Source organism: Ambystoma mexicanum, chromosome 5q (assembly GCF_040938575.1).
Source record: "Ambystoma mexicanum isolate Mex_15411 chromosome 5q, UKY_AmexF1_1, whole genome shotgun sequence".
Classification (NCBI taxonomy): Eukaryota; Metazoa; Chordata; class Amphibia; order Caudata; family Ambystomatidae; genus Ambystoma; species Ambystoma mexicanum.
The window spans coordinates 908,113,391-908,139,596 of record NC_090933.1 but is presented as its reverse complement, the minus strand read 5'-3'; the positions used below and the strand labels follow the sequence as shown (position 1 = coordinate 908,139,596).

Genomic DNA, 26,206 nt, shown 5'->3' with positions numbered 1-26,206 from the left:
CGTTTCCCATGTGGGTCTACCGTACTCGAGCACAGCGGCTGTCCCAAGGATCCCTGGCAGGGTCCCTTTCCTTTCCCGGAGGGAGAAGCTGTAATGCAGGCCAGCCAGAGCTCCAGGAAGGTGGGGGTGATGCCCCTGGCTTTGGATGGCTGTCTCCCATGTGGGTTGACTGTCCCCAAGTCCAGCTGTAGTTCTGGTGAGCCCTGGCAGGTTCTCCATTCCTCCCCAGAGGCGAAATCTGTAACGCAGCACAGCCAGAGGTGCAGCCTGGGCTTGCAGACAGTCAACCCACATGGGAGACAGCCGCTCCCAGGGAAACACCAATGTTTTTCTGGCATGGGGGGAATTTGTGGCCTGACCCTGCATTTGTGTCCCAGCCCACCAAAGTACCTCCCAGACTGCCCAATCCCGTAGAATAAAAAAAAACTACTCGCATAACGTTGGAGCTCCTTACGTAAAGAAACCTGCAAACAAATCAAAAAACATTCATTACCTATGTTCAGCCCAGCAAAAACAAATCATAACTATCACGCTCTGATCACCGCCCCCCTTTCAAGCCATCCTTGGTGGTCTAGTGACCCTCACACCCCAGTAAAAACACATTTGCCTTCCTAGGTGCCGATTTTTATTAAGACTATTAGTGACCATAATACAATTTAACCGTATAATTATAGGTTTATGGATTTTGGTCGACTGTCCCCCACGCCGCCTCACAACTGGTTGAAAATCCCCTGCCCCATCCCCTCATTTTCTTTACATTTTTTAACCCACCGAAGGTAGATGGTGGGTTGGGGTCAGGCTATATTGGATTGTGTAAAATGGTGGCGGGGCGACCTACCCCAAAATCTGACATTAAAACTTCGGTACAAAACATTGGGAAAAAATTCAACTAGTTCAGGTTCAATTTGAATACATAGATCCATAATTATGCCAACGGCTATGATCACTTTGGTCCAATGAAATGGCTAAAATAAATCTTAATCCATGAACTGATAACTCTAGTAATATAATAAATGAAAATAAGGCCTACTTTAACAATATAAATACTTTCATGGAATATACATGACTGAAAATATGAAACTGTCAAAAGAATTACATATTGAGTACAACAATGAGCTGAGTGACAGCATAAAAAAAGGAGAGAACTTTGACCATGTTTCTAGGTGGACACATAGGAATGGAGCTACGAGACCGTGCGGGGGGGGGGGGGCGGGGGGGGGCTGTATCTTCAGAAAGATAATAGCCAGCATATAAGGTATTCCCAAGGCATCTACCCTAGCCACTATATCCGTTGCCAGGTACCAGTCTGTAATTCAAGACCTGGTAGAGTTTTGAAGAATGAACAACTCTGCATTAGAAGGCCAAAAGATCTGAGGGTGTTGTCTTTGATACCACTAAAAGTACATTTGAATACAAAGTCTGCAGGATGGACTGTGGAAAAGACCTACTTGAGCTTGGGTATGCAATGAAGTTGGCAGATGAGGTTCAAGGTTGGCACAGTTATTGTGCAGCTGCCTGCAGGAGGCACCATGGTGGGGGTCAGGCAGCTACCATGACAGCGCTGCTTGACTTCAAGTTGGCAGCTGACAATTTATAACTCATACAAATCGCTAGATCTGAAGATGGCGAGTTACTCAGAAGAGCCAATCACTTTGTCACGTACACACAAGGACTTGGGCACATTCATTAACACCCTTCCTTTTCCAGTATCAAAAGGGGCAGGACTATACAGGGAGGCTTTGGTAGAAGGCCTAGTATGGGAGTTTGCAAACAAGTGTTACAGTAAAGAGCGGAGTAAAAGAGAAAGAAGGAAGGCGAAGGGGGTGGAAGGAGAGTAAGACTTGAGGTGGATGGGAGAGGATGGAGAAGATGTGTCAAAAGAAGGGAAAGGGGAGAGCAGTGTGAAGAGGGGAAAACTAGCAAAGGGAAAAAGGAGAGATGGTAGGTGAGACACAAGAGAAAGGAGGAAATTACTTGGAGAACAGTTTAAAGGGTACAGACAAAATCGGTGTAGTAAGATGAGGGCCACCGATGGCAGGGTCGGACTGGGAACTGAAATAGGCCCGGACACCCCAAAAAAAGTGGCCCACCCCTCGCCTCAAAAAAGTGGCCCTCAAACCATCATCTGTGATTCACGTCAATTCACGACTTTACAGAAAATGCTAGGTATGGAGGGTTCATGTGTCTGTTGCATATTATGTTTTGTGTAAATGCGTGAGAAAGTGATAACGTTCCTTTTTGTTTTTATTGAAAAACAACAGCATCACATAGCTGAATATTTATTTTGCAGAACCAGACTCAAGGGATGTCTACTCGTTGCCACCAGTAGTGAAAATAGAGTTGCATTTAATAAGCAGTACAGCCAAATGATGACCCCAGAAAGTAACTTGCCAGTTGTATTTATGCTCAAATATTACATTACAACACAACTCATAAAATAACATAACTTTGCATACAATAGTTCTGTGACAGGGTCCACAGCTCCGAGGCGCAGGAGTGGCATGAACCAACCTCCCCCACTGTGGTTATGGGACCTGCTGCAAGTCGATGCTTATACAGGGCTCTGCAACCCCGGCAGGGAAAGAGGGTTAGGGTGCCGATGGTTGGATAGGAAGGGGGGGGGGAGTAGGGAAACCGGAATGAGGTACAGGGAGAGGTTATGGATAGGTTGGGGATGTTAGGGTAAGGTTCAAGCCTCCTTTTGTGTTGATATTCAGAATTATTGAGATTGATTCATTTCTTGATGATTCGTCGTAGAGGCTCATGATTGGTACCAGCACTTTACCACTGTATGCACTTTATTCGTTAAATGGTATGATTGAACTTGTTACATTGCACAAGTATTGTAAACTATTTAATCTTTTTTAATGTATTGAAATAAATTACATTTCTACTAATATGTCATTCTGTATTATTATGTGTTGACTTCTGCATGGTGATCTGGTTAGTGACCAGGAGCAGGGTCTCCAGTTTTGTTATGGTGGGACGATGTTCTTGAAGTAAATATGTATTTTGTTTCCGCTGTCTTGACCTCTGTTTACATAGATTTTGCTTCCCCTTAGCCAGCGAAGTAGGGGACTCCCATCCACTGTTTCTTTATACTAGTGCAGTGTTTTCACTGCGTGGGTTTATATATTTCTCTCATTGAGTTAGGTGTCATTTTTTCTTTCTTTTCGTTTGTTGTTTTCAGAATTTGTAATAATTTTTGTTCTTTAAGTGAAGTCCATTTTGTTTGTTGGGATCACACACGTTGGGGTATCGTTTCATCCCCTTTTTTCTCCCACGTGGTCCCCCACGGATCTGAGATCATTCACAAATATGGCTGCTTCGGATACCTACTCCTTCAGTGAAGAACAGCTGGCTGAAGCCATTCGCGTACCTTCTTTTTTTGACTCCTTAATGGAGACCACTGGGGATGAATCTATTACGGGCATCACTAGCGAAGGCATTCTCAAACTAAGGAAAAAGAAATTCAGGACAAAAATGCACAGGCACCTCCTTACAGAATATCTTTAAAAAAAACATCATACCGCAGGGACTTTTAGTCAAGAATGAACCTTGCCTCTTTGTCGATGACTTACAATACAAAACAGCCTTCTTGGGGATAGGTACAAAATGCAGTCGAGATTGGATGCTTTTGACCATTGACACAGCTCTCAAGAAAAGTGTACTTGTCGGCAATGAAATTGATGACGCAGAGGCAGCCTTTGCTCTTGACAAGACTATTCTGAATATTAAAGAAAAGCTTGATCTCATTGACAAACACACTAAAGAGTTCATCAAGCTTACCACAAACAGAAAAATGGAAAAATTAAAGAAAGATATTTCCACTTTTTCCAAAGAGACTGCCTATCCCTATTTGAGACCAGAGTATGCGGGCCCCGGTTTGTGGATTGATCCAGCTAACCCGAACCATGGTCCTCAATACTATAGAAAAAGAGTTACCTTCTCTGACAGCTCCTCGGATGGGAGCGGTTCTTTTCCAAACCAAAATAATCGAGGTCAAGGAGGACGCCAATGCAATAGGGGTTCACGAAGAGGCAGAAGAGGACGCCAAAATTGGCATTTTCAGCAGTATATGCAGATGCCGATGCATGCACCACAGGGTCCTTACCCAGCTTTTCCTCCTCCCAATCTCCCTTTTCCTCCCTCCGAGGCAGGACCACCGCCTTTAGAGAACATGTTCCAGACCAGGAGGCGATCATACCAACGATAGCCAATATATCAGCAGTGTATAATATCTCTAAACGTATACTTTCCGAGAATGAAATCTCGGTCCTCGAGAAGGGTTTCTCGTTTATTCCCATGCGTAATCCCAGTCAAATGGATCTAGAAATTGAGCTTCGAGGCTTCCTTAGAAAAATTCGGTTGAGAGACCATTTTTGAGGCAATAGTGACTTGGCCGATAATAACAACACACCGTTTAAACCTAAGTCTACTTTCACGCCTACATCTCAAATGGTTTCCAACGAAACCATTACTTTTGAACGCGCAGTTTTACACGATTTCCATTCAATTTTTTCTGATCCTGCTGACTTGAGACGCAACTGTTGCTTCAACTTTTCCAAAAAAGAATGGGCTTGTTTACAAGCTCTCAAGGAGGACACTACAATAATTATCAAACAGGCCAACAAAGGTGGTGGTGTGGTTGTTTGCGATGCCTCGTACTATTATATGGAAGTATCGAGACAACTAGACAACACTAATTTCTATTTGAAACTTAAGGGCGATCCGACAGAGGGTATTAGAAAAGAAATCTTAGCCCTAGCAACTCAGGCTAAAGACACAGAGATTCTAAGTACTAAAGAATTTCAATTCCTCACTAATATAGGTACGCGAGTCCCTCTTTTCTATATTCTTTTGAAGATTCATAAGAATATGTTGAACCCCCCGGGGAGGCCCATAGTGTCTCTTTGTGGTTCCATCTTAGAACCTCTGGGCAAGTATATTGATCACTTCCTTAGGCGGATACCACCGATGCCATTATACATCTTGAAGGTCTACCCTTTGACCCTATTAATAATTTGTTTATCACCTTGGATGTGGAGTCCCTATATTCTAACATCCCCCAAGCTGAGTCATTACCCATCATCAAATTCTTCCTGGACCTGAGAAGTGACCCCCAGTTGGTCCCCAGTGAATTCATTGTTGACTTACTTGAAATCGCTTTGTCCAAGAATTACTTCAGGTTCAAGGAGAATTTTTACTTACAAGTTAAGGGAACTGCGATGGGTGCTGCATTCGCCCCCCAACTATGCCACCTTATTCATGTGGGCCTTTGAAAAGGTCTCCATCTTTGACGACTCAATCCCGTTTTTGAAATCTATTCGTTTTTACAAGAGATACATAGATGACATCATCATTATTTGGGACAAAACCAAGGGAGACTACGACCATGACAATTTTTTGACATGGATCAATTCGCAGAATGATCATCTCCGGTTCACTATGTCCTCTAGTAATACTTCCATTCCATTTTTGGATCTCGAGCTAAAAATTAAAGACGGAGCCATTGCTGTAGACCTTTACCGTAAAACTAGGGACCGCAATACTATCCTTCATTTTGATAGCTTCCATCCACAATCTTTAAGAGAAAGTATCCCCTATGGACAATTTTTGCGAGCCAGACGTAATTGTACTGACAAAAAAGATTTCATTTCTCAGGCTAATACCATAGAAGCTAGATTATCTCAGAGAGGTTATCCCCCGCACCTTCTAAGACAGTCTCGTAAAAGGGCGAAACATCAACACCGCGAAGTACTATTGGCCAAAAATACACGCGAGAATCTGAATCAATCACGCATGGTGTGTGCTATGACTTATAACACACACCATGCTACCATCAAGAAAGTGATTAGTAAACATTGGCATCTCCTGCAAATGAATATGCCAGATTTGGAACCTCCTATGTATGCCTTTAAAAAAGGTAGGAATCTCAAGAGTTGGCTTTCTCATGCAGATAGATCGCAGGCACCACAAGTGGCCAAGACGATAACTGAGATGTGGGGTATGGATAAAATTACAGGCCATTATCCATGTGGTCAATGTTGTAATTGTGGCTCTACTTCTGCAACCAACACTGTTACCATCAATCATAAGGCATGGAAACTCAAGAACCATACAACGTGTAATTCCAAAAATGTCATATATGCTGTCACCTGCCCATGCGAAAAAACATATATAGGGAAAACATCTAGACCCATTAAACTTAGGATTTCAGAGCACAAGTCCGGAATTAGGACCCAAAATTCTTCTTCTCCATTGGTTGCTCATTTTTAGAGCATTTCCACAATTGTGAGGATCTTCGATGGTGGTGCCTGGAACGCATAGTAGGCTCAGATCAATTCGCTACAGCAAACAGACTTGCTGCACGTGAACATTGGTGGATATACAATACACAAAGTCATACCTTGGACTTGAATGCTCAGGAAGAATGGCAATCTGTATTTAATTAATTTATTGATTTTGCTCTATTTTCTTGTTATATATTTCTTTCAAATTTAAAACTATTCTTTTCTCACACTATCACATTATTTATCAAGCTGTAAATTTGGTATTTTTCATTGATGGCTTCTGTTGTTATTCTTCTTTTTAAGTTTCTGATTGATATATATATCCTAGGTCTTGCACTTTTTTCGTGTCGTCTATACATTCTAACATGGCGGCCAACTTTGTTCGCTGGATTAGACTAAGTCGGTACATCCGCTCTAGTCAATTTATTCTCTGCCTTTACCTTGGGCAGACTACTATTGAGCAGTTAGATATAGCTTTTTCATTGTCCCTCCCCCGTGCTCCATTCGGTGTAGGTCACGCCGTACGTCGTACGTTCGTGGCGTATATCGGGATGGAGTCGGCTCGCGCCGTGGGCAGTCCGGCACTTCCGGTTTTCTCTGCGCTCAAGTCGGGACGGAGTTCACGTTTATATGAACAGGTAAGGTTAGAGACTGCTTCTCCTAGTACGTGACGCACAGTGCAGTGTGGTTTCTTGCGCGAATGTTATTCCTTTTGCTCGCAGTCTGTAACACCTAGGTGTGGGTTTGTTAGATATCGCATGACAATGTCGATTTGACACTGTTATTTTGAGCCTTTAACTGAGCCTTACTTTGAGCCCCACATCGGCATATTAAGTCGATTGTTTATATGCGAGTGGTCTTAGCATATTATTCTAAACTGGCTATACGTTAGTTACACACTCATATGTGAGGTGCACGCCGGAGCCGCACAGGGACATTTGGGTGATCCTCCCATTCATCTATTCTTGGTGCACATTACGGGTTCTTTTCATTTTATTTTATTTTGACCCAGCATTCTGTTCCCATCAGGTTACACTGAGGATACTGGGGACACAGTCCGGATATGTGGTCCATCTGTTCGCTAGGGACCCACTTTGTTACAGTGGCTACTGCAGTCCTATTATAAACGGGTTACCGCCACTGCGTGTCTTTTTTACGCCAAACAGCAGGAGACAGCGACTTTCGTTTCTTGTATGATCGACCAGTTTTAGAGGTGAGTATGCGCCTCTCCCTAGTCGGACTATTTTCATTCATATTAATTTTTGTTGTAGTACAGTTTAGTTCAGTTGGGTTCATTTTCCTTTAGTATTATTCTATTCTGTATTAGGTTCTTTTATTGCCATCTCCGATAGATTGTGTTAGTTTTTGTTTACTCGCCTAATTATAACCCACGTGTGTTCTAGCCCTACATCATTTGTTGGCCAGATTGATCTTCAGACATGTGGCCTTCACTTTAATTCTGGAACAATGTTTGACCATTCTTCGGATGGTCACTCACAACTTAAGTTGTTTTTTGACACTTTTGCTTTTCAGATCTTATTCATTTGAGATCTTCTTCCAGTGTGGCTGAGCCGCTATCTCCTGGATTTATTGACAGGCATTTGGGACCAGCCCCCACTCAGGGTTGAGATCATGGTAATTACCTTTTCTCCCTCTTATCAGATGACATGTCCTAACCTATATATATGGATACAGTGCTTCATGTTCAGCTTTTCAGATCATCTTTTTAACCATTTTTTAACACTGTTGTTTATGTTGTCTTTTCTCTTTTTTGATTCCTTCTGATAATTTCTTTACAGGAACAAACTGTTCTTGGTGTCTTATTATATACATGAAAGGTTTTTAAACTTGAATACGTTCAGAAAAGTATCTTTTTTGATGAATGATCCGGAAAAGATCTAGCCTATGGGAATGCTATGTCCTGATGAAGATGGATTCCATCTGCATGTCTTCGCAAGATGTACTTCTTCCATCGAAACTACAAATCTTTAATGATGCCCTGCTCACTTCACTGTGGTCATCCCTGCATGACATCGTAGTAGTTGATGTACAGCATCCCTAATTTGTATTTCCATGTGTATGTTTTTTATATATCTGTGTGTATTTACTCTGGTATTGAGTTTTGTTTCTGGTAATTGGTCCTCTCATATTTTGGAACATGACAACTCATTTGTGTTATTTTTGAGGATTTGTATTGTCTAGAATGGGCTATTAATATACTTTCGCTATTTGCACTTTCTAATCACCATTGGGCGACTGTTAGCTCCCCATTGGAGTGATCTCCTTCATTCTTCTGGGGTTACCTTGCAGCCTCCTTTTGTGTTGATATTCAGAATTATTGAGATTGATTCATTTCTTGATGATTTGTCGTAGAGGCTCATGATTGGTACCAGCACTTTACCACTGTATGCACTTTATTCCTTAAATGGTATGATTGAACTTGTTACATTGCACAAATATTGTTAACTATTTAATCTTTTTTAATGTATTGAAATAAATTACATTTCTACTAATATGTCATTCTGTATTATTATGTGTTGACTTCTGTATGGTGATCTGGTTAGTGACCAGGAGCACGGTCTCCAGTTTTGTTACGGTGGGACGATGTTCTTGAAGTAAATATGTATTTTGGTTTCCACTGTCTTGACCTCTGTTTGCATAAGGTTCTGACCACTGCACACACTTCCAGCGAGCTGTTACACTCATAGAGCACATGCATAACCAATACAGGCTATTACTTCTATGTATGCAAGTATGTTTGTAGGTAGTAACAAAATGACATGCTATTCCCATCTGTGTATGTTCCAACTTAACTGTAAAGTATGTACCCTTCTACGTGGCTTCTGGCTTGAATGATGATGCTCATTCACCCAATCATGTAACAGTAAGCATGCAACACCCTTCCCACACAGCTCAGTACTCACTGCCCCTGTGCAGTGTCCTCCATGGCAGAACCATAAACAAAAAATGCTGTTGTGGGCCAGTTTATTTGGTCAAACTGGGACACTTCTTGGCAAGTGTGGGTCAGTTTGATAAGCTACTTCACTATGGGGTTAGTAGTTTTCACCGGTGTTGCTGAATAAATATTCTTTAAAATGCGCAATTTGCATGACACTTTATCAACCCCGCCCCCTTGGTTACTATTCAAACAGTGTCACAAAAGGATAGCCATTTGCAACTGTGAGCCACTTTTGTATGGTGTTTGTCATGGTGCTTTCAGCAGATTAACCTCATCACCGCCAGAGGAGAGGACCTTTTTGCCTTTCCAGGTCGGAGGGCCGTTTCTCTAATGGGAAATAGCTGCTTCAGTGTGAATGGGCTAGTTCCCATTAGATGAGAGGACCTTTCTACCTCTGCATGTTGGAGGGCCACTTCGCTAATGGGAAATAGCTGCTTCAGTGTGAATGGGCTAGTTCCCATTAGACGAGAGGACCTTTCTACCTCTGCATGTTGGAGGGCCGCTTCTCTAATGGGAAATAGCTGCTTCAGTGTGAAAGGGCTAGTTCCTAATAGACAAGAGGACCTTTTTGCCTTTCCAGGTCAGAGGGCTGTTTCTCTAATGGGAAATAGCTGCTTCAGTGTGAGCGGGCTAGTTCCCATTAGACGAGAGGACCTTTCTGCCTTTCCAGGTCAGAGGGCCGTTTCTCTAATGGGAAATAGCTGCTTCAGTGTCAATGGGCTAGATCCCATTAGACGAGAGGACCATTTTGCCTTTCCAGGTCGGAGGGCCGTTTCTCTAATGGGAAATAGCTGCTTCAGTGTGAATGGGCTAGTTCCCAATAGACGAGAGGACCTTTCTGCCTCTGCATGTCGGAGGGCTGCTTCTCTAATGGGAAATAGCTGCTTCAGTGTGAATGGGCTAGTTCCCATTAGACGAGAGGACCTTTTTGCCTTTCCAGGTCAGAGGGCCGTTTCTATAATGGGAAATAGCTGCTTCAGTGTGAGTGGGCTAGTTCCTATTAGACGAGAGGACCTTTCTGCCTTTCCAGGTCAGAAGGCCGTTTCTCTAATGGGAAATAGCTGCTTCAGTGTGAATGGGCTAGTTCCCATTAAACGAGAGGACCTTTCTACCTCTGCATGTTGGAGGGCCGCTTCTCTAATGGGAAATAGCTGCTTCAGTGTGAATGGGCTAGTTCCCATTAGACGAGAGGAACTTTCTACCTCTGCATGTTGGAGGGCCGCTTCTCTAATGGGAAATAGCTGCTTCAGTGTGTATGGGCTAGTTCCTATTAGATGAGAGGACCTTTTTGCCTTTCCAGGTCAGAGGGCTGTTTCTCTAATGGGAAATAGCTGCTTCAGTGTGAGCGGGCTAGTTCCCATTAGACGAGAGGACCTTTCTGCCTTTCCAGGTCAGAGGGCCGTTTCTCTAATGGGAAATAGCTGCTTCAGTGTGAATGGGCTAGTTCCCATTAGACGAGAGGACCTTTTTGCCTTTCCAGGTCGGAGGGCCGTTTCTCTAATGGGAAATAGCTGCTTCAGTGTGAATGGGCTAGTTCCCATTAGACGAGAGGACCTTTCTGCCTCTGCATGTCGGAGGGCCTCTTCTCTAATGGGAAAAAGCTGCTTCAGTGTGAATGGGCTAGTTCCCATTAGACGAGAGGACCTTTCTGCCTCTGCAGGTCGGAGGGCTGTTTCTCTAATGGGAAATAGCTGCTTCAGTGTGAGTGGGCTAGTTCCCATTAGACAGGAGGACCTTTCTGCCTCTGCAGGTTGGGGCGCTTTTCTAATGGGAAAGAACTGCTTCAGTGTGAGTGGGCTAGTTCCCATTAGACGAGAGGACCTTTTTGCCTTTCCAGGTCGGAGGGCCGCTTCTCTAATGGGAAATCGCTGCTTCAGTGTGAATGGGCTCGTTCCCATTAGACGAGAGGACCTTTCTGCCTCTGCAGGTCGGAGGGCTGTTTCTCTAATGGGAAATAGCTGCTTCAGTGTGAGTGGGCTAGTTCCCATTAGACAGGAGGACCTTTCTGCCTCTGCAGGTTGGGGCGCTTTTCTAATGGGAAAGAACTGCTTCAGTGTGAGTGGGCTAGTTCCCATTAGACGAGAGGACCTTTTTGCCTTTCCAGGTCGGAGGGCCGTTTCTCTAATGGGAAATAGCTGATTCTGTGTGAGTGGGCTAGTTCCCATTAGACAAAAGGACCTTTCTGCCTTTCCAGGTCAGAGGGCCATTTCTCTAACGGGAAATAGCTGCTTCAGTGTGAATGGGCTAGTTCCCATTAGATGAGAGGACCTTTTTGCCTTTCCAGGTCGGATGGCCGCTTCTCTAACCGGAAATAGCTGCTTCAGTGTGAATGGGCTAGTTCCCATTAGACAAGAGGACCTTTTTGCCTTTCCAGGTTGGAGGGCCGTTTCTCTAATGGGAAATAGCTGCTTCAGTGTGAATGGGCTAGTTCCCATTAGACAAGAGGACCTTTCTGTCTCTGCAGGTCGGGGGGCCGCTTCTCTAATGGGGAAGAGCTGCTTCAGTGTGAATGGGCTAGTTCCCATCAGACGAGAGGACCTTTTTGCCTTTCCAGGTCGGAGGGCCGTTTCTCTAATGGGAAATAGCTGCTTCAGTGTGAATGGGCTAGTTCCCATTAGACGAGAGGACCTTTCTGTCTCTGCATGTTGGAGGGCCGCTTCTCTAATGGGAAATAGCTGCTTCAGTGTGAATGGGCTAGTTCCCATTAGACGAGAGGACCTTTTTGCCTTTCCAGGTCGGAGGGCCGTTTCTCTAATGGGAAATAGCTGCTTCAGCGTGAGTGGGCTAGTTCCCATTAGACGAGAGGACCTTTCTGCCTTTCCAGGTCAGAGGGCCGTTTCTGTAATGGGAAATAGCTGCTTCACTGTGAATGGGTTAGATCCCATTAGACGAGAGGACCATTTTGCCTTTCCAGGTCGGAGGGCCGTTTCTCTAATGGGAAATAGCTGCTTCATTGTGAATGGGCTAGTTCCCATTAGACGAGAGGACCATTCTGCCTCTGCATGTTGGAGGGCCGCTTCTCTAATGGGAAATAGCTGCTTCAGTGTGAATGGGCTAGTTCCTATTAGACCAGAGGACCTTTCTGCCTTTCCAGGTCAAAGGGCCGTTTCTCTAATGGAAATAGCTGCTTCAGTGTGAATGGGCTAGTTCCCATTAGACGAGAGGACCTTTTTGTCTTTCCAGGTCGGAGGGCCGTTTCTCTAATGGGAAATAGCTGCTTCAGTGTGAATGGGCTAGTTCCCATTAGACGAGAGGACCTTTCTACCTCTGCATGTTGGAGAGCCGCTTCTCTAATGAGAAATAGCTGCTTCAGTGTGAATGGGCTAGTTCCTATTAGACGAGAGGACCTTTTTGCCTTTCCAGGTCAGAGGGCTGTTTCTCTAATGGGAAATAGCTGCTTCAATGTGAGCGGTCTAGTTCCCATTAAACGAGAGGACCTTTCTGCCTTTCCAGGTCAGAGGGCCGTTTCTCTAATGGGAACTAGCTGTTTCAGTGTGAATGGGCTAGTTCCCATTAGACGAGAGGACCTTTCTATCTCTGCATGTCGGAGGGCCGCTTCTCTAATGGAAAATAGCTGCTTCAGTGTGAATGGGCTAGTTCCCATTAGACAAGAGGACCTTTTTGCCTTTCCAGGTCGGAGGGCCGTTTCTCTAATGGGAAAGAACTGCTTCAGTGTGAGTGGGCTAGTTCCCATTAGACGAGCGGACCTTTTTGCCTTTCCAGGTCGGAGGGCCATTTCTCTAATGGGAAATAGCTGCCTTAGTGTGAATGGGCTAGTTCCCATTAGAAAAGAGGACCTTTTTGCCTTTCCTGGTCAGAGGGCCGTTTCTCTAATGGGAAACAGCTGCTTCGGTGTGAGTGGGCTAGTTCCCATTAGACAACAGGAACTTTCTGCCTTTCCAGGTCAGAGGGCCGTTTCTCTAATGGGAAATAGCTGCTTCAGTGTGAATGGGCTAGTTCCCATTAGACGAGAGGACCTTTTTGCCTTTCCAGGTCGGAGGGCCGTTTCTCTAATGGGAAATAGCTGCTTCAGTGTGAGTGGGCTAGTTCCCATTAGACAAGAGGACCTTTCTGCCTTTCAGGTCAGAGGGCCGTTTCTCTAATGGGAAATAGCTGCTTCAGTGTGAATGGGCTAGTTCCCATTAGACGAGAGGACCTTTTTGCCTTTCCAGGTCGGAGGGCCGTTTCTCTAATGGGAAATAGCTGCTTCAGTGTGAGTGGGCTAGTTCCCATTAGACAAGAGGACCTTTCTGCCTTTCAGGTCAGAGGGCCGTTTCTCTAATGGGAAATAGCTGCTTCAGTGTGAATGGGCTAGTTACCAATGGGAACTAGCCTTCTCAGTGTGGGTAGGCTAGTTCCCATTATTATGCAGCAGTTGGCCACTAGGGGAGCAAAAAGGGCCATTTCTCTAATGGGAACTAGCCTTGTCAGTGTGAGTCGGCTAGTTCCCATTATTATGCAGGACTTGGTCACTAGGGGCAAAAAGGGCCATTTCTCTAATGTGAACTGGCCTTCTCATTGTGAGTAGGTTAGTGCCCATTATTATGCAGGTCTTGGCCACTAGGGGCAAAAAGGGCAATTTCTCTAATGGGAACTAACCTTCTCTGTGTGAGTGGGCTAGTTCGCATTATAATGCAGGACTTGGCCACTAGGGGCAAAAAGGGCCATTTCTCTAATGGGAACTGGCCTTCTCAGTGTGAGTGGGTTAGTGTCCATTATTATGCAGGACTTGGCCACTAGGGTAGCAAAAAGGGCCATTTCTCTAATGGGAACTGGCCTTCTCAGTGTGAGTGGGTTAGTGCCCATTATTATGCAGGACTTGGCCACTAGGGGAGCAAAAAGGGCCATTTATCTAATGGGAACTAGCCTTCTCAGTTTGAGTAGGCTAGTTCCCATTATTATGCAGGACTTGGCCACTAGGGGCAAAAGGGCCATTTCTCTAATGGGAACTAGCCTTATCAGTATGTGTGGGCTAGTTCCCATTATTATTCAGGACTATATTTATATATTATGGAATAAGTATTACAGAATATAACAGTGCTTTGCGCGAAGTGGTCCCTGTGTATGGCTAGGTCCATAACTAGTAGTCTACTGCTCTCTTCCACTGATTCAACGATCGCGTCCTTGTTATTTATTCTGACCTGCAGATTTGTAGCAAAGAGCCATCTGTATTTTAGTTTCCTTATAACCTTGTTTCCCAATGTTTGATTATGATAGGTCATGATAAAGTTGGACTTCCGATTCTTTGAAGCATACGTTCCCTGTTTTCCAGGCTCAGACATTATGTCAATGTTGTCCTTAAAGTATTGTAACTTGACTAAAATGACACATGGATCCATGCTCCATTTACCCACTTAATTGACTCCCTCTATCTTGATTTGGTTGGCTTTCTCTCCCCTAAAACTAGTGAAAATAACTTTAGCACACATGATTCAATTTGCAGATGCTCAACATCGTCTTTAAGAGGTCTAATCATTATATTCTCCATTTGGGATCGGTTCTGCAAGTCCCTGGTCTTGCGTTACAACCATTTCACTGTTTCAACCAGGTCTTCAACCTCTTTAGAAACGTTTGGCATTTGCTGGCAAACGCTGTTCATTTCTCCTTCTATGTCATTTTGGCTTATCCTGAGGTGTATGATTTCTCATTTTATTTTCATGAATTGCTGCCAATTAGTCTCCACAAAGGCTTGTAACGTCTTCATTTACTGTGGTTGTGAGGTCCACTTTCAGGCTCGGAAGGATGTCTTCAAAGTCTGCCTTGGTAGTGTGCCCTCTGGGCTTGCACTCCCTGTAGCCATTTCACCTTCATTCCCATTAGGGGGTGACTGAATCAGAGTCTCGGTTATTTGGGGAGTTCAGGGAAGTGATGCTGCTCCAAGTAGTGGTTTGTTTTTCTAAGGGCTCATCGGGGGCCTGGGAGTGATTCACGTCCCCTGGACTGTACTTCTCAAGTATACGTTTTCCAACTAAATCACACTTGCTCTTAGTCTAGGCACTAACACAACGGATCCAAATAGGACTAGCTTTGAAAAACGCTATCTCGTTCAAAATGCATTTTTTCAGTCGGGCCTCCAAAGTAACATTTGCCTGCAGTAGTGCTAACAAACCACTTAAACTAGCTTTTAGCAGTGCTTTGTAAAAAGGTAATGTTCACTGAATCAAAACCAAAATTTGAGGAATGTGATTTACATGGCCCATTTTCCATATGCAAGACATAAGCATTTATACATATTATTCAATTATGTATTCATTTGAAAAGGCGTTCCATTTAATTGTCAGTGGTAGAATTGGACACAGACTGGCTGCTGGGCACACACAAAGCAAATCACATTGATTTAATCTAACACAAGTCGTTCTCATATACAGAGAATTCAGCTGCGAACTGACGACCTTCAGTTTTATTACAGTTGTTAAAATCATTATTTATAGTTTTTGGTGACATATCCCTTGAATAATGAACACAATGGATTTTAAAAGGTTTGGCATTCTTCATTATAGACATGCATCTGCAGTATAAATTGGCTTTTCAGCCATGTTCAAAAGTCACTTGTATGTGGAGAATAAATGACTAGAGCAAAACAAACAATTCATGGTAATGGGAGGGAACACTTTCAATTTTGTCTACATATGCTAACTATATTTTCTTAAAAAAACAATGTTAAGCTATGGGCAATAAGTGCAGCAAGGTGGGTGAACTTTTATTATGAGCTGGCTGAGGTTTGCTATAAGCAGGCTACGTTATTTTGTTGGAGGAGACCCAGATTACATGTAACAGCATCACCATGTCATTAATTTCCACTGTCTTTCATAAAGACCAATGTCAAGCTATGGAGAAAATGTTTAGCTGGCTGGTTAAAAGACCACAATTATGATTAGACATTGACAACCCCTGATCAGGACTGGCTGTTAGGAAATAGGTGGGCTTTAGAGTACCACCAATTCACCCTATAAAGCAAGCGCCAAAGGGGAGTGCTAACAGAGCCTCCTGAGTTTCCAGTGAGCAGATTACATCTGGGGCAGTTGGATGGCAAAATTGACCCACAGAAGAAGGATATGACTCCTGACGGTCGTTGTTAGGAAGAAGCAGAAGCTATTCTAATATAATTACTTAGAGCTGAGAAAACCTGCTTTCTGGTCCTCACTGCCAATGTTTTCGAAATTATTACTTTTCACTTGCTTCTACATTTTGGGAGCTAGAACACATGGGATACATTACTCACCGTAATCATATTTCTGCTGCTTGTATCTGCTTAGATTCAAATGCTATGCATAGGCCGACATCTAGTGGAAGCTGCAGAGTATTACAGTTGTTTTTGAAACTCGAAAAGCGACGACAGGGCGTGCCAGTAATACTATCCCTAGTGTGATGTCCACTGTACCCATGGTTCTTCACACGTCGAGGTCCCTCAGATTGTTTTGTTTCGGACATGAGGTTGCATGAAGTATAGCGTGAGTACAGGTGTATTAAAGCAGATCTGTATCAGATAAAGCTCAGATAAATATCTATGTACCTTCTACTGCAAGGGGAGGAAGGGTGGGCATGTGAATCTAAGCAGATACAAGCATCAGAAATACGATTACGGTGACTAATGAATCCCTTCTGAGGCTTGTGGAATCTGTTTAGATCACATGCTATGCATAGATTAGCAAGCAGTGTTAGGAGAAGGTGGTGGGTTGTGAGAAGGTCCAGCGGCAAATTGATGTTTTAGAACTGGTTGTCCCACCTGTGTATCTGCTTTAGAATGCAGTAGTGCTGAGTGAAGGTGTGTATTGAGCTCCATGTAGCTGCTTTGCAAATGGTGTCCAGCGGAATGTTTGCGATAAAGCCAAAGTAGCTCCTGTAACCCTTGTAGAGTAGGCTCTTGGTGTGAAAGGCAGTGTTTTGCTTGATAAAGAGTAACAGAGCTGTATGCATCTGGCTATCCATCAGGAGATGGCATTCTTGGAAATACAGTCTCCTTCTCTGCCTGGTGTTACAGAGACAAACAGTTGGTCTGTTTTCCTGAGCGGTCTGGTCTTGTTTACATAGTAAAGGACCGCCCTCCTTACATCTAGTGTATGGAGCTTTCTCTCAGCTGTGCTTGTTGGGTTCTGCAAGAAGGCCGGTAGCTCAATGGATTGGTTTACGTGAAATTTGGAAATTAATTTAGGTGAAAACCTAGGGTGTGTTCGTAACAGCAGTTTGTCCTTGTCCATGACAAAGAATAGGTCCTGCACTGACAATGCTTGAAGTTCACTAACTCTTCTTATGGATGTAATAGCCATTAAGAAGGCAGTCTTATTTGTGAGGTGTTTAAGACTTCACTTACACATAGGCTCAAAGGGAGGTCCCATGAGCTTTCCAAGTACTACATTGAGATCCCAGCCTGGCAGTGGGTTTGAAATAGGAGGGTGGAGTCTCTTTACTTCCTCCATGAATGCCTTAATGACAGGAATTTTCCACCATTATACCTTATCGTGAGAGGTGGTGTAAGCTGATAAAGCCGCCAGGTGAACGTTTATAGAGTTAAATATTAACCCTAAGTCTAACAAGTGGATCATATAGTAAAGAATGTGGGATGGAGTATATGCTATGTTTTTTTTTTTGTTTACGTTGGCACCAAATTACAAATCTCCTCCACTTGTCGAAATAGCAGTGTCTGGTGTTTGGTTTATGTGCCTCCTTGAGGATATCCATATACCTTTGTGGTAGGTTTAGATGTCCAAACTCTATGACCTCAGGAGCTACGCTGCTAAATTCATTGAGTGAGGTTGAGGGTGTAATGTTATTCCCCCGTGTTGGGTCAGCGAATTGGTCTGGTACGGGAGTTGGATGGGGTCGCACATTGCCAGTTTGCGCAGATGTGGATACGATGGTTGGCTTGCCCACATGGGAGCAGCTAGGATGAGCGTTATCTGCTCTTTGCAAATCTTGTTCACCACCTTGTTCATTAGAGGAGTTGGGGGCAAAGCATAGGGAAATTTCCCTGACCAACTCATCCACAGTGCGAACTCCTTGGAGTCTGGTTGGGGAAACCTGGAAGCGAAGTCTGGGAATTGCTCATTTTCCTTTGTAGTCTAGCGTGAGGTAACACCACTGTGAGAAAATGTGATCTACAACGCTTGTGTTGAGTCGCCATTTGTGGTGTTCTGGTAGGGTATCTCTGCTTAGCGAGTATGCTCGGGTGTTGAGTTCACCTGGAACATGTTGGGAAGTTAGGAACATCCCCAGTTTGAGTGCCCATTTCCATATTTTCTGTGCTAGGTTGGACAGATTTGGAGAATGCCTGCCCCCCTGCTTGTTGATGTAGAACATTGCAGTGGTGCTGTCGGTTAGGCTCTGTACCGACTGATTTGTCAGCTGTGCTTCGAATGCTTGAAGCACCTTGAAAACCGCTAGAAGTTCCAGCAGGTTGATATGGTTCTGTGCAGTGATGTGAGTCCACAGACCATGTGCTGTGAGATGAAGGTGATGTGACCTCACCCGGAGAGTGACGCATCTGTTGTAAATACGGCTTGCACTGCCGGATCGTGGAAGGGTTTTCCCTTTAACAAATTCTCCTTTGTCTACCAGCGAAGGGCTTGTACTAGTGTTGGCGAAACAACCACTAGACCATCAGACTGACCGCTTGCCTGAGACCACTGCTTCGCCAACCACTCCCGCATCGGGCGCATGAACAAACGTGTGTGTTGGACCAGGTAAATGCAAGATGGCATCATGCTGAGCAAACGCATAGCTTTGCGTAAGCTTATCTGGTGAACGGCTTAATACTGAAGTATTTGCAGTAGCATGTTTTGGATTCTTTCTTTTGGTGGAAAGACTAGCCCTTCTTCTGTGTTTATGACAGCTCGTAGGAACTGTTTGGTCTTGCTTGGCACACGGCTTGACTTTTTCTCATTTATTGAGAAGCCCAATTGGAAAAGGTGGTTTATTGTTCTTTGTGTATTTTGCCTGCAAATTTGGGGTGATTGCCCTGTGATCAGCCAGTCTTCCAGGTAGGGGTACACTGAGAATGCCTCCCTGCGCAAGTGCACTGTCACCACCGCCAGTACCTTGGTGAATACCCTTGGAGCGGATGCTATTCCAAAGCGTAGCACCTTGAATTGGTATAGCTGGCTTGCTATCTTGAAACGCAAGAATTTACTGTGTGCTGGGGACATTGAAATATTAAAATAGGCATCTTTCATGTCCAAGGTTGCCATGTAGTCCCACCGCTTTAGCAGTGGGATTACTCCTTGTAGCGATGTCATGCAGAATTTTTGTGGCTTGACATAGGTGTTTGCAGGGCGCAAGTCTAATACTGGGTGCATTGTTATATCTTTTTTGGCACAAGGAAGTAGGTTGAATAGATACCCTTTGTTTACCTGGTTCGCCGGGACAATTTTGATGGCGTCCTTGAGCAGCAGCAATGTGACCTCTTCTAGAAGGATGCATTGCTCCTCTTTTTTGGTGGATTTTCTTTTTTTGAAAACTCTTTTTATTGAATTTACAACTACACATCCAAACCATAACGCCCAAACCTTCCCCCTCTCCCCACTCCGAGGCACACCAGCTCAGTCTCCGGGCCCCCGCTATCGAGGGCCAGGCAACAAAATTCATTGCAGATCTAACAGTCTTAAACGTTGCGGGCACCAAGCCACCCGGAAATCGTCCTTGAGATAAGCGAGAATCTCTCCCCAGTCATTTGCAAAGTCATGTACATTGTCATTCATGGCGTAAGACGCCCATTCGAGTGCAATGGTCTCCCATATATTACGGAACCAATCCTGCAACCTGGGAATCTCTGCGCTTTTCCAGTTCTGAGCCACCAACATTATGGCCGCCAATGTCAGAAACACTCTAGCTTTCTCCAGCGCCCTGGATTCCCCCCTGCCAAGCCGTCCCTCAGCCCCAGCAGAGTCTGTACCGGCGATCGGGCCCCCCCGGACCTTGTGGTGGATTTGTAACACGGGGGATGGTTGGAGGGTCGTTGCAGTAGTTCCACGCAATAACCTCCCACCACGGTTGATAGCATCCACTTGTCCGAGGTGATTCCCTCCCAGGCGTGGGTGAGGTGTGTTATACTCCCTCCTACTGGAGAGGCATGGGAGGGGACCTGAAGCGGGTGGTCATTGTTTTGGAGGTGTTGCTCCACCTCTGGAAGTGGGGGACCTCCCCCGGCCGCGAGATCTACGCTGGACCCTTTGGAAGCCTTGATAGGCTTGTCCTTGATTGGAACCCCAGGATGTGCCCTGATTTTGGCTATATCCGGAACCCCTTTGCAAGTTTTGTCCTCGAAAGTGATGAAAATGTTTCCCGCCTCTTTGGCGTGATGGCTTATTAGTGAGATGGCCTAACGATTTAGGAGTGTTATACTCTTCTTTTGTGCTTTTTAATGCACCCTTAACCGCCTTGCCGAACAGGACGTTAGGTTCGATATTATTAGTGTCCCTTCAGCGATGATCCTACCAGCATTATCTGTCGCATCTAAATAGTTTTCTAGGATGCAGTTGGACACCACCTTTCGTTCCGCTACTGCGAGGGACAGTTGTGATTTTAGAGGTTCTGGGGCTGAGGCCATTAAAGTTGTAATTTCCTCCGACTTGTGTCAGTTGTAACTTACCAGTAGAGTGGTATTGTCGGCAATTCTAGTTTGAAAATCCGCTGAGGTGGCCACTTTTCTCCCGAGAGTGTAAAGCTTCTTGCTCTCCTTGTCAGGGGATGCTTCCGATGAAGCTAGAGGTATTCCTGCCCTTTTCCGTGTCGTGATCACTACTAGTGAATCTGGTTTCAATTGGCCCCCAGATGTAGAGGAGGGCGCAGGGCAGAACATTTTCTCAATGAACGGGTTCGCTGCCCGCGTTTGACTTGGAGTTTCTAAAGATGGTTGGATCCTTCTTTGTATTGACTGCAGGATGGGTATAAACTGGGTTACAGCCTTCCTGTCTCCTAGTATGTTCTCTAAAAAATCCTTGTCCAATTGTGTCTCCCGAGTTTGGATTTGGAAAAGCTCTGCTGCTTTCAAGAACATGTCATTATATTGAAGTTGATTGTCCAACGGTGGGTCCACGTAATCAGGAGAGGGTACGATGTAAACTTCCTCCTCATACTCATAATAGTGGTATCCCCTAGCGTATCTTGCTCCTCAGATTCTGTATTGGGGTGATAAAGGTCGAATTGGTCTGGGTCTTGCTGAGGGGTAATTTGAAGGGTGTCTGGACGTGCCCTTTTTGTTGGGGGTTGTGAGGTTGATGTGCCTGGTGGTGTATTTTGTAAGCTTTGTATTGCCCATGGATTTTTGTTTTTTAAATCTGCCATAAAGGACATTCTTCGCATTACTCTATCGATGTCTTCAGAGGACCATTGTGAGGAGCTTGGTATAGTTACAGGATTTTGAGGTTATTTCTGGAGCAGGCTGCCCCTTGTGTTTCATAGCACCTGCTATAGTACCCTCCCCTTGGGAAACACACTCTTTCTCCTTGTGTGGTGCACTCTCTTTACCTATGGGGATGGTGACTCTTTGAAGAGTGTTTTTCCGACGTTCGCCATTTAAGGAGACTCTCCGGGACAAGTTATTGCACCAGATGGGATATTTTTGAGGTATTGGTGCTTTTTTGCCGATTTCGACGTTAACGAGGAATATCGAATTTTGGCTGTCGGGAGGTCAAAAGCTGCGTCTTTCAACGCCCGGCTTTCGGCTGCGGTATTGGACACAGCGTATGCGTCGCCTTTGTCTCGCGACTTTGGGGGCCTGTCATGCGGCGATCGTGATCTTTAGTGCCCAGAGGACAGGGAAATAGTGGACCTACCCCGCAACGCTTTGTGCGGCTGTGTTGATGATGTTGTCGTCGACTTTCGGCCTTGGGGTATGTGCTTTGTGTGGGCTGTTTTGTGTGTGCTATTGCCGCTGGGTGTCGTCCCCATAAAAGCGCCACCGGCCTGTCTGTTGGGGTCAGGGGCTGGCACATAGGAATCGGTAGGATCCCTATAGCCTTCATTGTCTGAAAAGACGCCATTGCTGCAGTCGCTGGATGCACCCTCCACGTCCATGGCGGCCTCGGCCTGCATGGCATGATAGGCCCAACGTTTGGACTTTCGGTCCTTTAGGACCTTTGGTTTGAAGAGCCAACAAGCTCTACAGTGGCCCTCGTCGTGGTCCCTCTAGAGACAGAGGTTGCACACCCGGTGCTTGTCCTTCCAGGGGAATTTCTTATTGCAACTGGGGCAGAATTTAAATGGTGTGTTTTCCATAATTGGATGGAAGGACAGCTAGGCGAAAATATAGAGGGAAAAGGAAAGGGGAATATGCATTCTCTTAGTGGCCTAAGAAATGTCCACCCCCCACTCTCCCTACTGTCTGGGCCGAGGCCTGATGCGGCCTTCCAAGGCCAAAGAGGTGTCGTCGAGTAAAGTTCTTTGTTCGACGACGTTCGTCCTTAACACCGCCGCAGAAGATGATCGTTGAAGGTCGGCAATATAAAGGATAGAAAGAGTAACTAGCGCTAGTAACGTTAATAATCAAAGGCGTTAGCCGAAACGGAACTCTGGTTATAGCGTCCGACGATGATGGTGGAAAAAAACAATCTGAGGGACCTAGGCGTGTGAAGGACCATGGGTACAGTGGACGTCACACTAGGGATAGTATTACTGGCACGCCCTGTCGTCGTCCATTTTCGAGATTAGAAAACAACAGCTGTAATACTCTGCAGCTTCCACTAGATGTCGGCCTATGCATAGCATGTGATCTAAGTAGATTCCACAAGCCTCAGAAATTCCGTTACATAGTTTTGAATAGCCCGCAGTGGTCATGATATCTTTTCATTAGGTTAGCTTCTAATTGTTCTCTGGTGCATGGAGATCCACTGATCCCTGGTGTATGGCAAGTATAGGCAATGCACATTTTAAATCCTCTGCTCCTTCTTGCATGTCCCCATAGCCACGATTAGTGGGCCTACGTATGCACTAGTGCAGTAGGCATAAACCTTTGGTTCCCAAGATGTTTTGGATTACAGCTCCCATCATCACTAGCCAGCAAAGTCAATATCGAGGTATCGGGGTAATTGTAGTCCAAAACATCTGGAAAGCCAAAGGTTGCAGAATGCTGCACTAGTGGATGAAAGGGAGGATATCAGCAAGTGAATCTCAATAGTTTTTCCTGTATTTTGAATCCATGGCTTTGGATTGATTCTTGGTAACTGCCCTTAAAAGCCATGGCCATTTAATAGAGTTATTTATCCATTTCCATTTAATGAAGAATATCATCACCTGTCCAATGGCTTCCCAATGCTGACAGTACTACTGTGTGTATATTGAAGTATTAGTGTGCCATATTTTTTATATCTATGCACATTATTGGTTGATCATTGGCTTTAGATTCCAATAGGTGAGTAGGAGAAGAGTAGACAAGACTACTTACAACTACATTATTGCTAGTATTTATTTTATTTTATTTTATTGATTTAACTGTTTTTTTATAACACGCCTAATACCATACCCGTGTTTGGTTTCTAAGTGCGGATCAGGGATTCAAACCTCTGTAGCTCTGCGTGGTCTTGCTTCCAAGACCAGCGCATTGCCCCTGTGCTATCCTCCGTTCACAATGCTTATTGTTTGACTTTCTTATTTTTAACGCCCATATATTATCTGGACAAGAGAATAATATACAAGATGCTAAATAAAAGATATACAGCATTGTGTTTCTATGTATGATCATAAAGAGGCACTCAGTTGCAATTGCTTTTTATAGTGATAAAACTGTAAGGAAGTTATTCATGACATCTAATGTTAATCATTTACACAAGCATAATCGGAATGGTTCTTACATGTTCTGGGCACAGGCCCACAACTATATTGCTTTCCAAACATAAGCATGTCAGGTGCTCTAGGTTAGTGGTTTCTCAATTATGCTAGGAACAGAGATCCAACTCTGTCCAGAGTCCGTCTGGTACAACACTTTTCTCTGACACAAAACCTGCCACAGTTCCAGGTGGGCATTTTCACTACCTCTGGGGTGGAGGTTAGGCTGTGCTTTAGCAAGCAAGGTATGATGAAAATCATGACTGTTCTGCTACAGCACATCCTCTCCAACCTTCATTGCTCTCTCTTTTCTCTTTCTCCTCTAATTTCTTCTGCTGCACTACCTCTGCTCCACCTCTCTTCCTGATCTCTGTCCTCCTAGTTCTCCTCTAACAACCCGTTGCTTAAACTCCATCTGCTAACTCCACCACCCACCATTGGATACTGAAGTATTTTATAGTAACACAGGCCTGCCTGAGTGACTCATAACTGCTGACCAATGCTCAGCTGTGTCTTTCATCTGAAGGATTGGTTCTCGAAAATGAATTCTGTCACCTCAGTTGTTTTCATCTGGTCTCCCCAGCTGTGTGTGGAGCTGTGGACAGAGCCTGATTAGGACGATCCACCATCTTGCCTGTCAGTACAATGTTGGTGCTGCTGTAAGTCAGGTTTGGCAGGCAGAAATGTGCACAGCCCCCGCCACTTGAACACTCCTCACATGGTCTTCAGGAAACCGAGCTCACTGTTACCCAGGTGGGTCGTGCTGCAACAATCACCTGGTTCAAGTGCACCATGAAGGCTGAACAAAGTCTTTGGTGCTTATTTGGGACACACAAGTTGCAGTGACCATGGGTTGTAGAGGTACGGTACTGTCTTCATCGGGTCATGTATGTTGGAGACATGATTATCATCTATGGCCCACATGTATATACCACCCTTTAAACTTGTGCAGCAGGTTGTTGGAAGTGTTAAGTTTGGTTAACCAGGCCCTTTGGTATGATTTATTTCTTCAACTCTCTTCTATATTGCAGCCAGTTTATTTAATTTGGCCAGCTCTAAATTACTAACATGGTTGTTCCCAAATATGACCAAATAAACAAACATGCATGAGCTAATGTTCAAATTGTGACAGCATAGGCAGTAGCAGTGCCAGCACTCCCACACCGCTCTCATAAGAGTAAAGGGATCTTACATCCAATACCTATTGAGTTATTTGTCTCGGAGGAAATACCTTCAATGCAAATGTGGCTTATTGTGCTAATAAATGATCCTGTTTTGTGTGCGAGGAATTGAAAAGCCCAACAAATTACTTAGATGCAGTATACTGAACATTTGCAAGTTATCAATGATTTCTTAGCACTTCTGTTCTGAGCTAATTTTAAACCTGCAGCCGGTGGGTGACATTTTTTAAAGATGTCAAACCTGCTGAGACAGCCATGAAAGTTTCATTTGTACACAATGTTTCAGATCGAGAACGCCATTCTGGAAAACCTTTCAATTGGTGGCTTTACATTTCATATTCTTGAGTTCAACTTAAAATTGAGAAATCTGGCCAGAGTAAAACTGGTCATCATTCACTCAAATCTCTCTCACTAGTAGAACATTCCATTAGAGATTTTCCTTGAGTTTGTAGTATTCTGTATTTTCATGGGAATGGTGTTCTTTCAAAAAAGAAACAGCAACAAAGCCCAATGGTTGTCTCTAGGAGTGACATTTCAAAATCGCACATTTCTGATTTTGCTGTAATTATTACAATAATTTATACTTGATTTTGTCAGCTTCCACGACTGACAAGTTATTAGGATGCATGTTGGCGGTACTGCTGTTTTTGATTTTAAAGAGTCACTACCTGTTAAACTTTTCCAGAAGTCTTGTCTCTAGTTCCTTCGCTGTCTGAACACCAGCAGGACAATCGGGGAAATCATTAGGAATGTGAGGTGTTCCTTTACACAGAGAGTGATGGAAACCCTCTTTTAATCCACCAATTCGTGCTCCTCGATAAATCTGCAAAAAGAATGCAGAAAAAAAGATTATCTTAAGCTTTTCAAAGTTACAATTGTGTTCAGTTTACTCATTGGTCACACCGTTCTAAAAAAAAACTCACAAGTTGATTTTCGACTCATATCTTTCTTTTAAAACACATATCAAAACTCTACCTAATGCCCAACACATCCTCTCCTACAATTGCCCATTGCCA

At 44.3% G+C, this 26,206-nt stretch overlaps 1 protein-coding gene across 1 annotated transcript in view; it reads right to left on the bottom strand.

The window, feature by feature from the left end:
* The window catches only part of POP1 (POP1 homolog, ribonuclease P/MRP subunit), a 1,381,968-nt gene that overhangs the window by 146,224 nt on the left and 1,209,538 nt on the right, over positions 1 to 26,206 (bottom strand). The window contains exon 14 of the mRNA XM_069621412.1: positions 25,859 to 26,013. Within this exon, the coding sequence (XP_069477513.1) occupies positions 25,859 to 26,013 (155 nt within the window). The remainder of the gene's footprint in view (positions 1 to 25,858; positions 26,014 to 26,206) is intronic.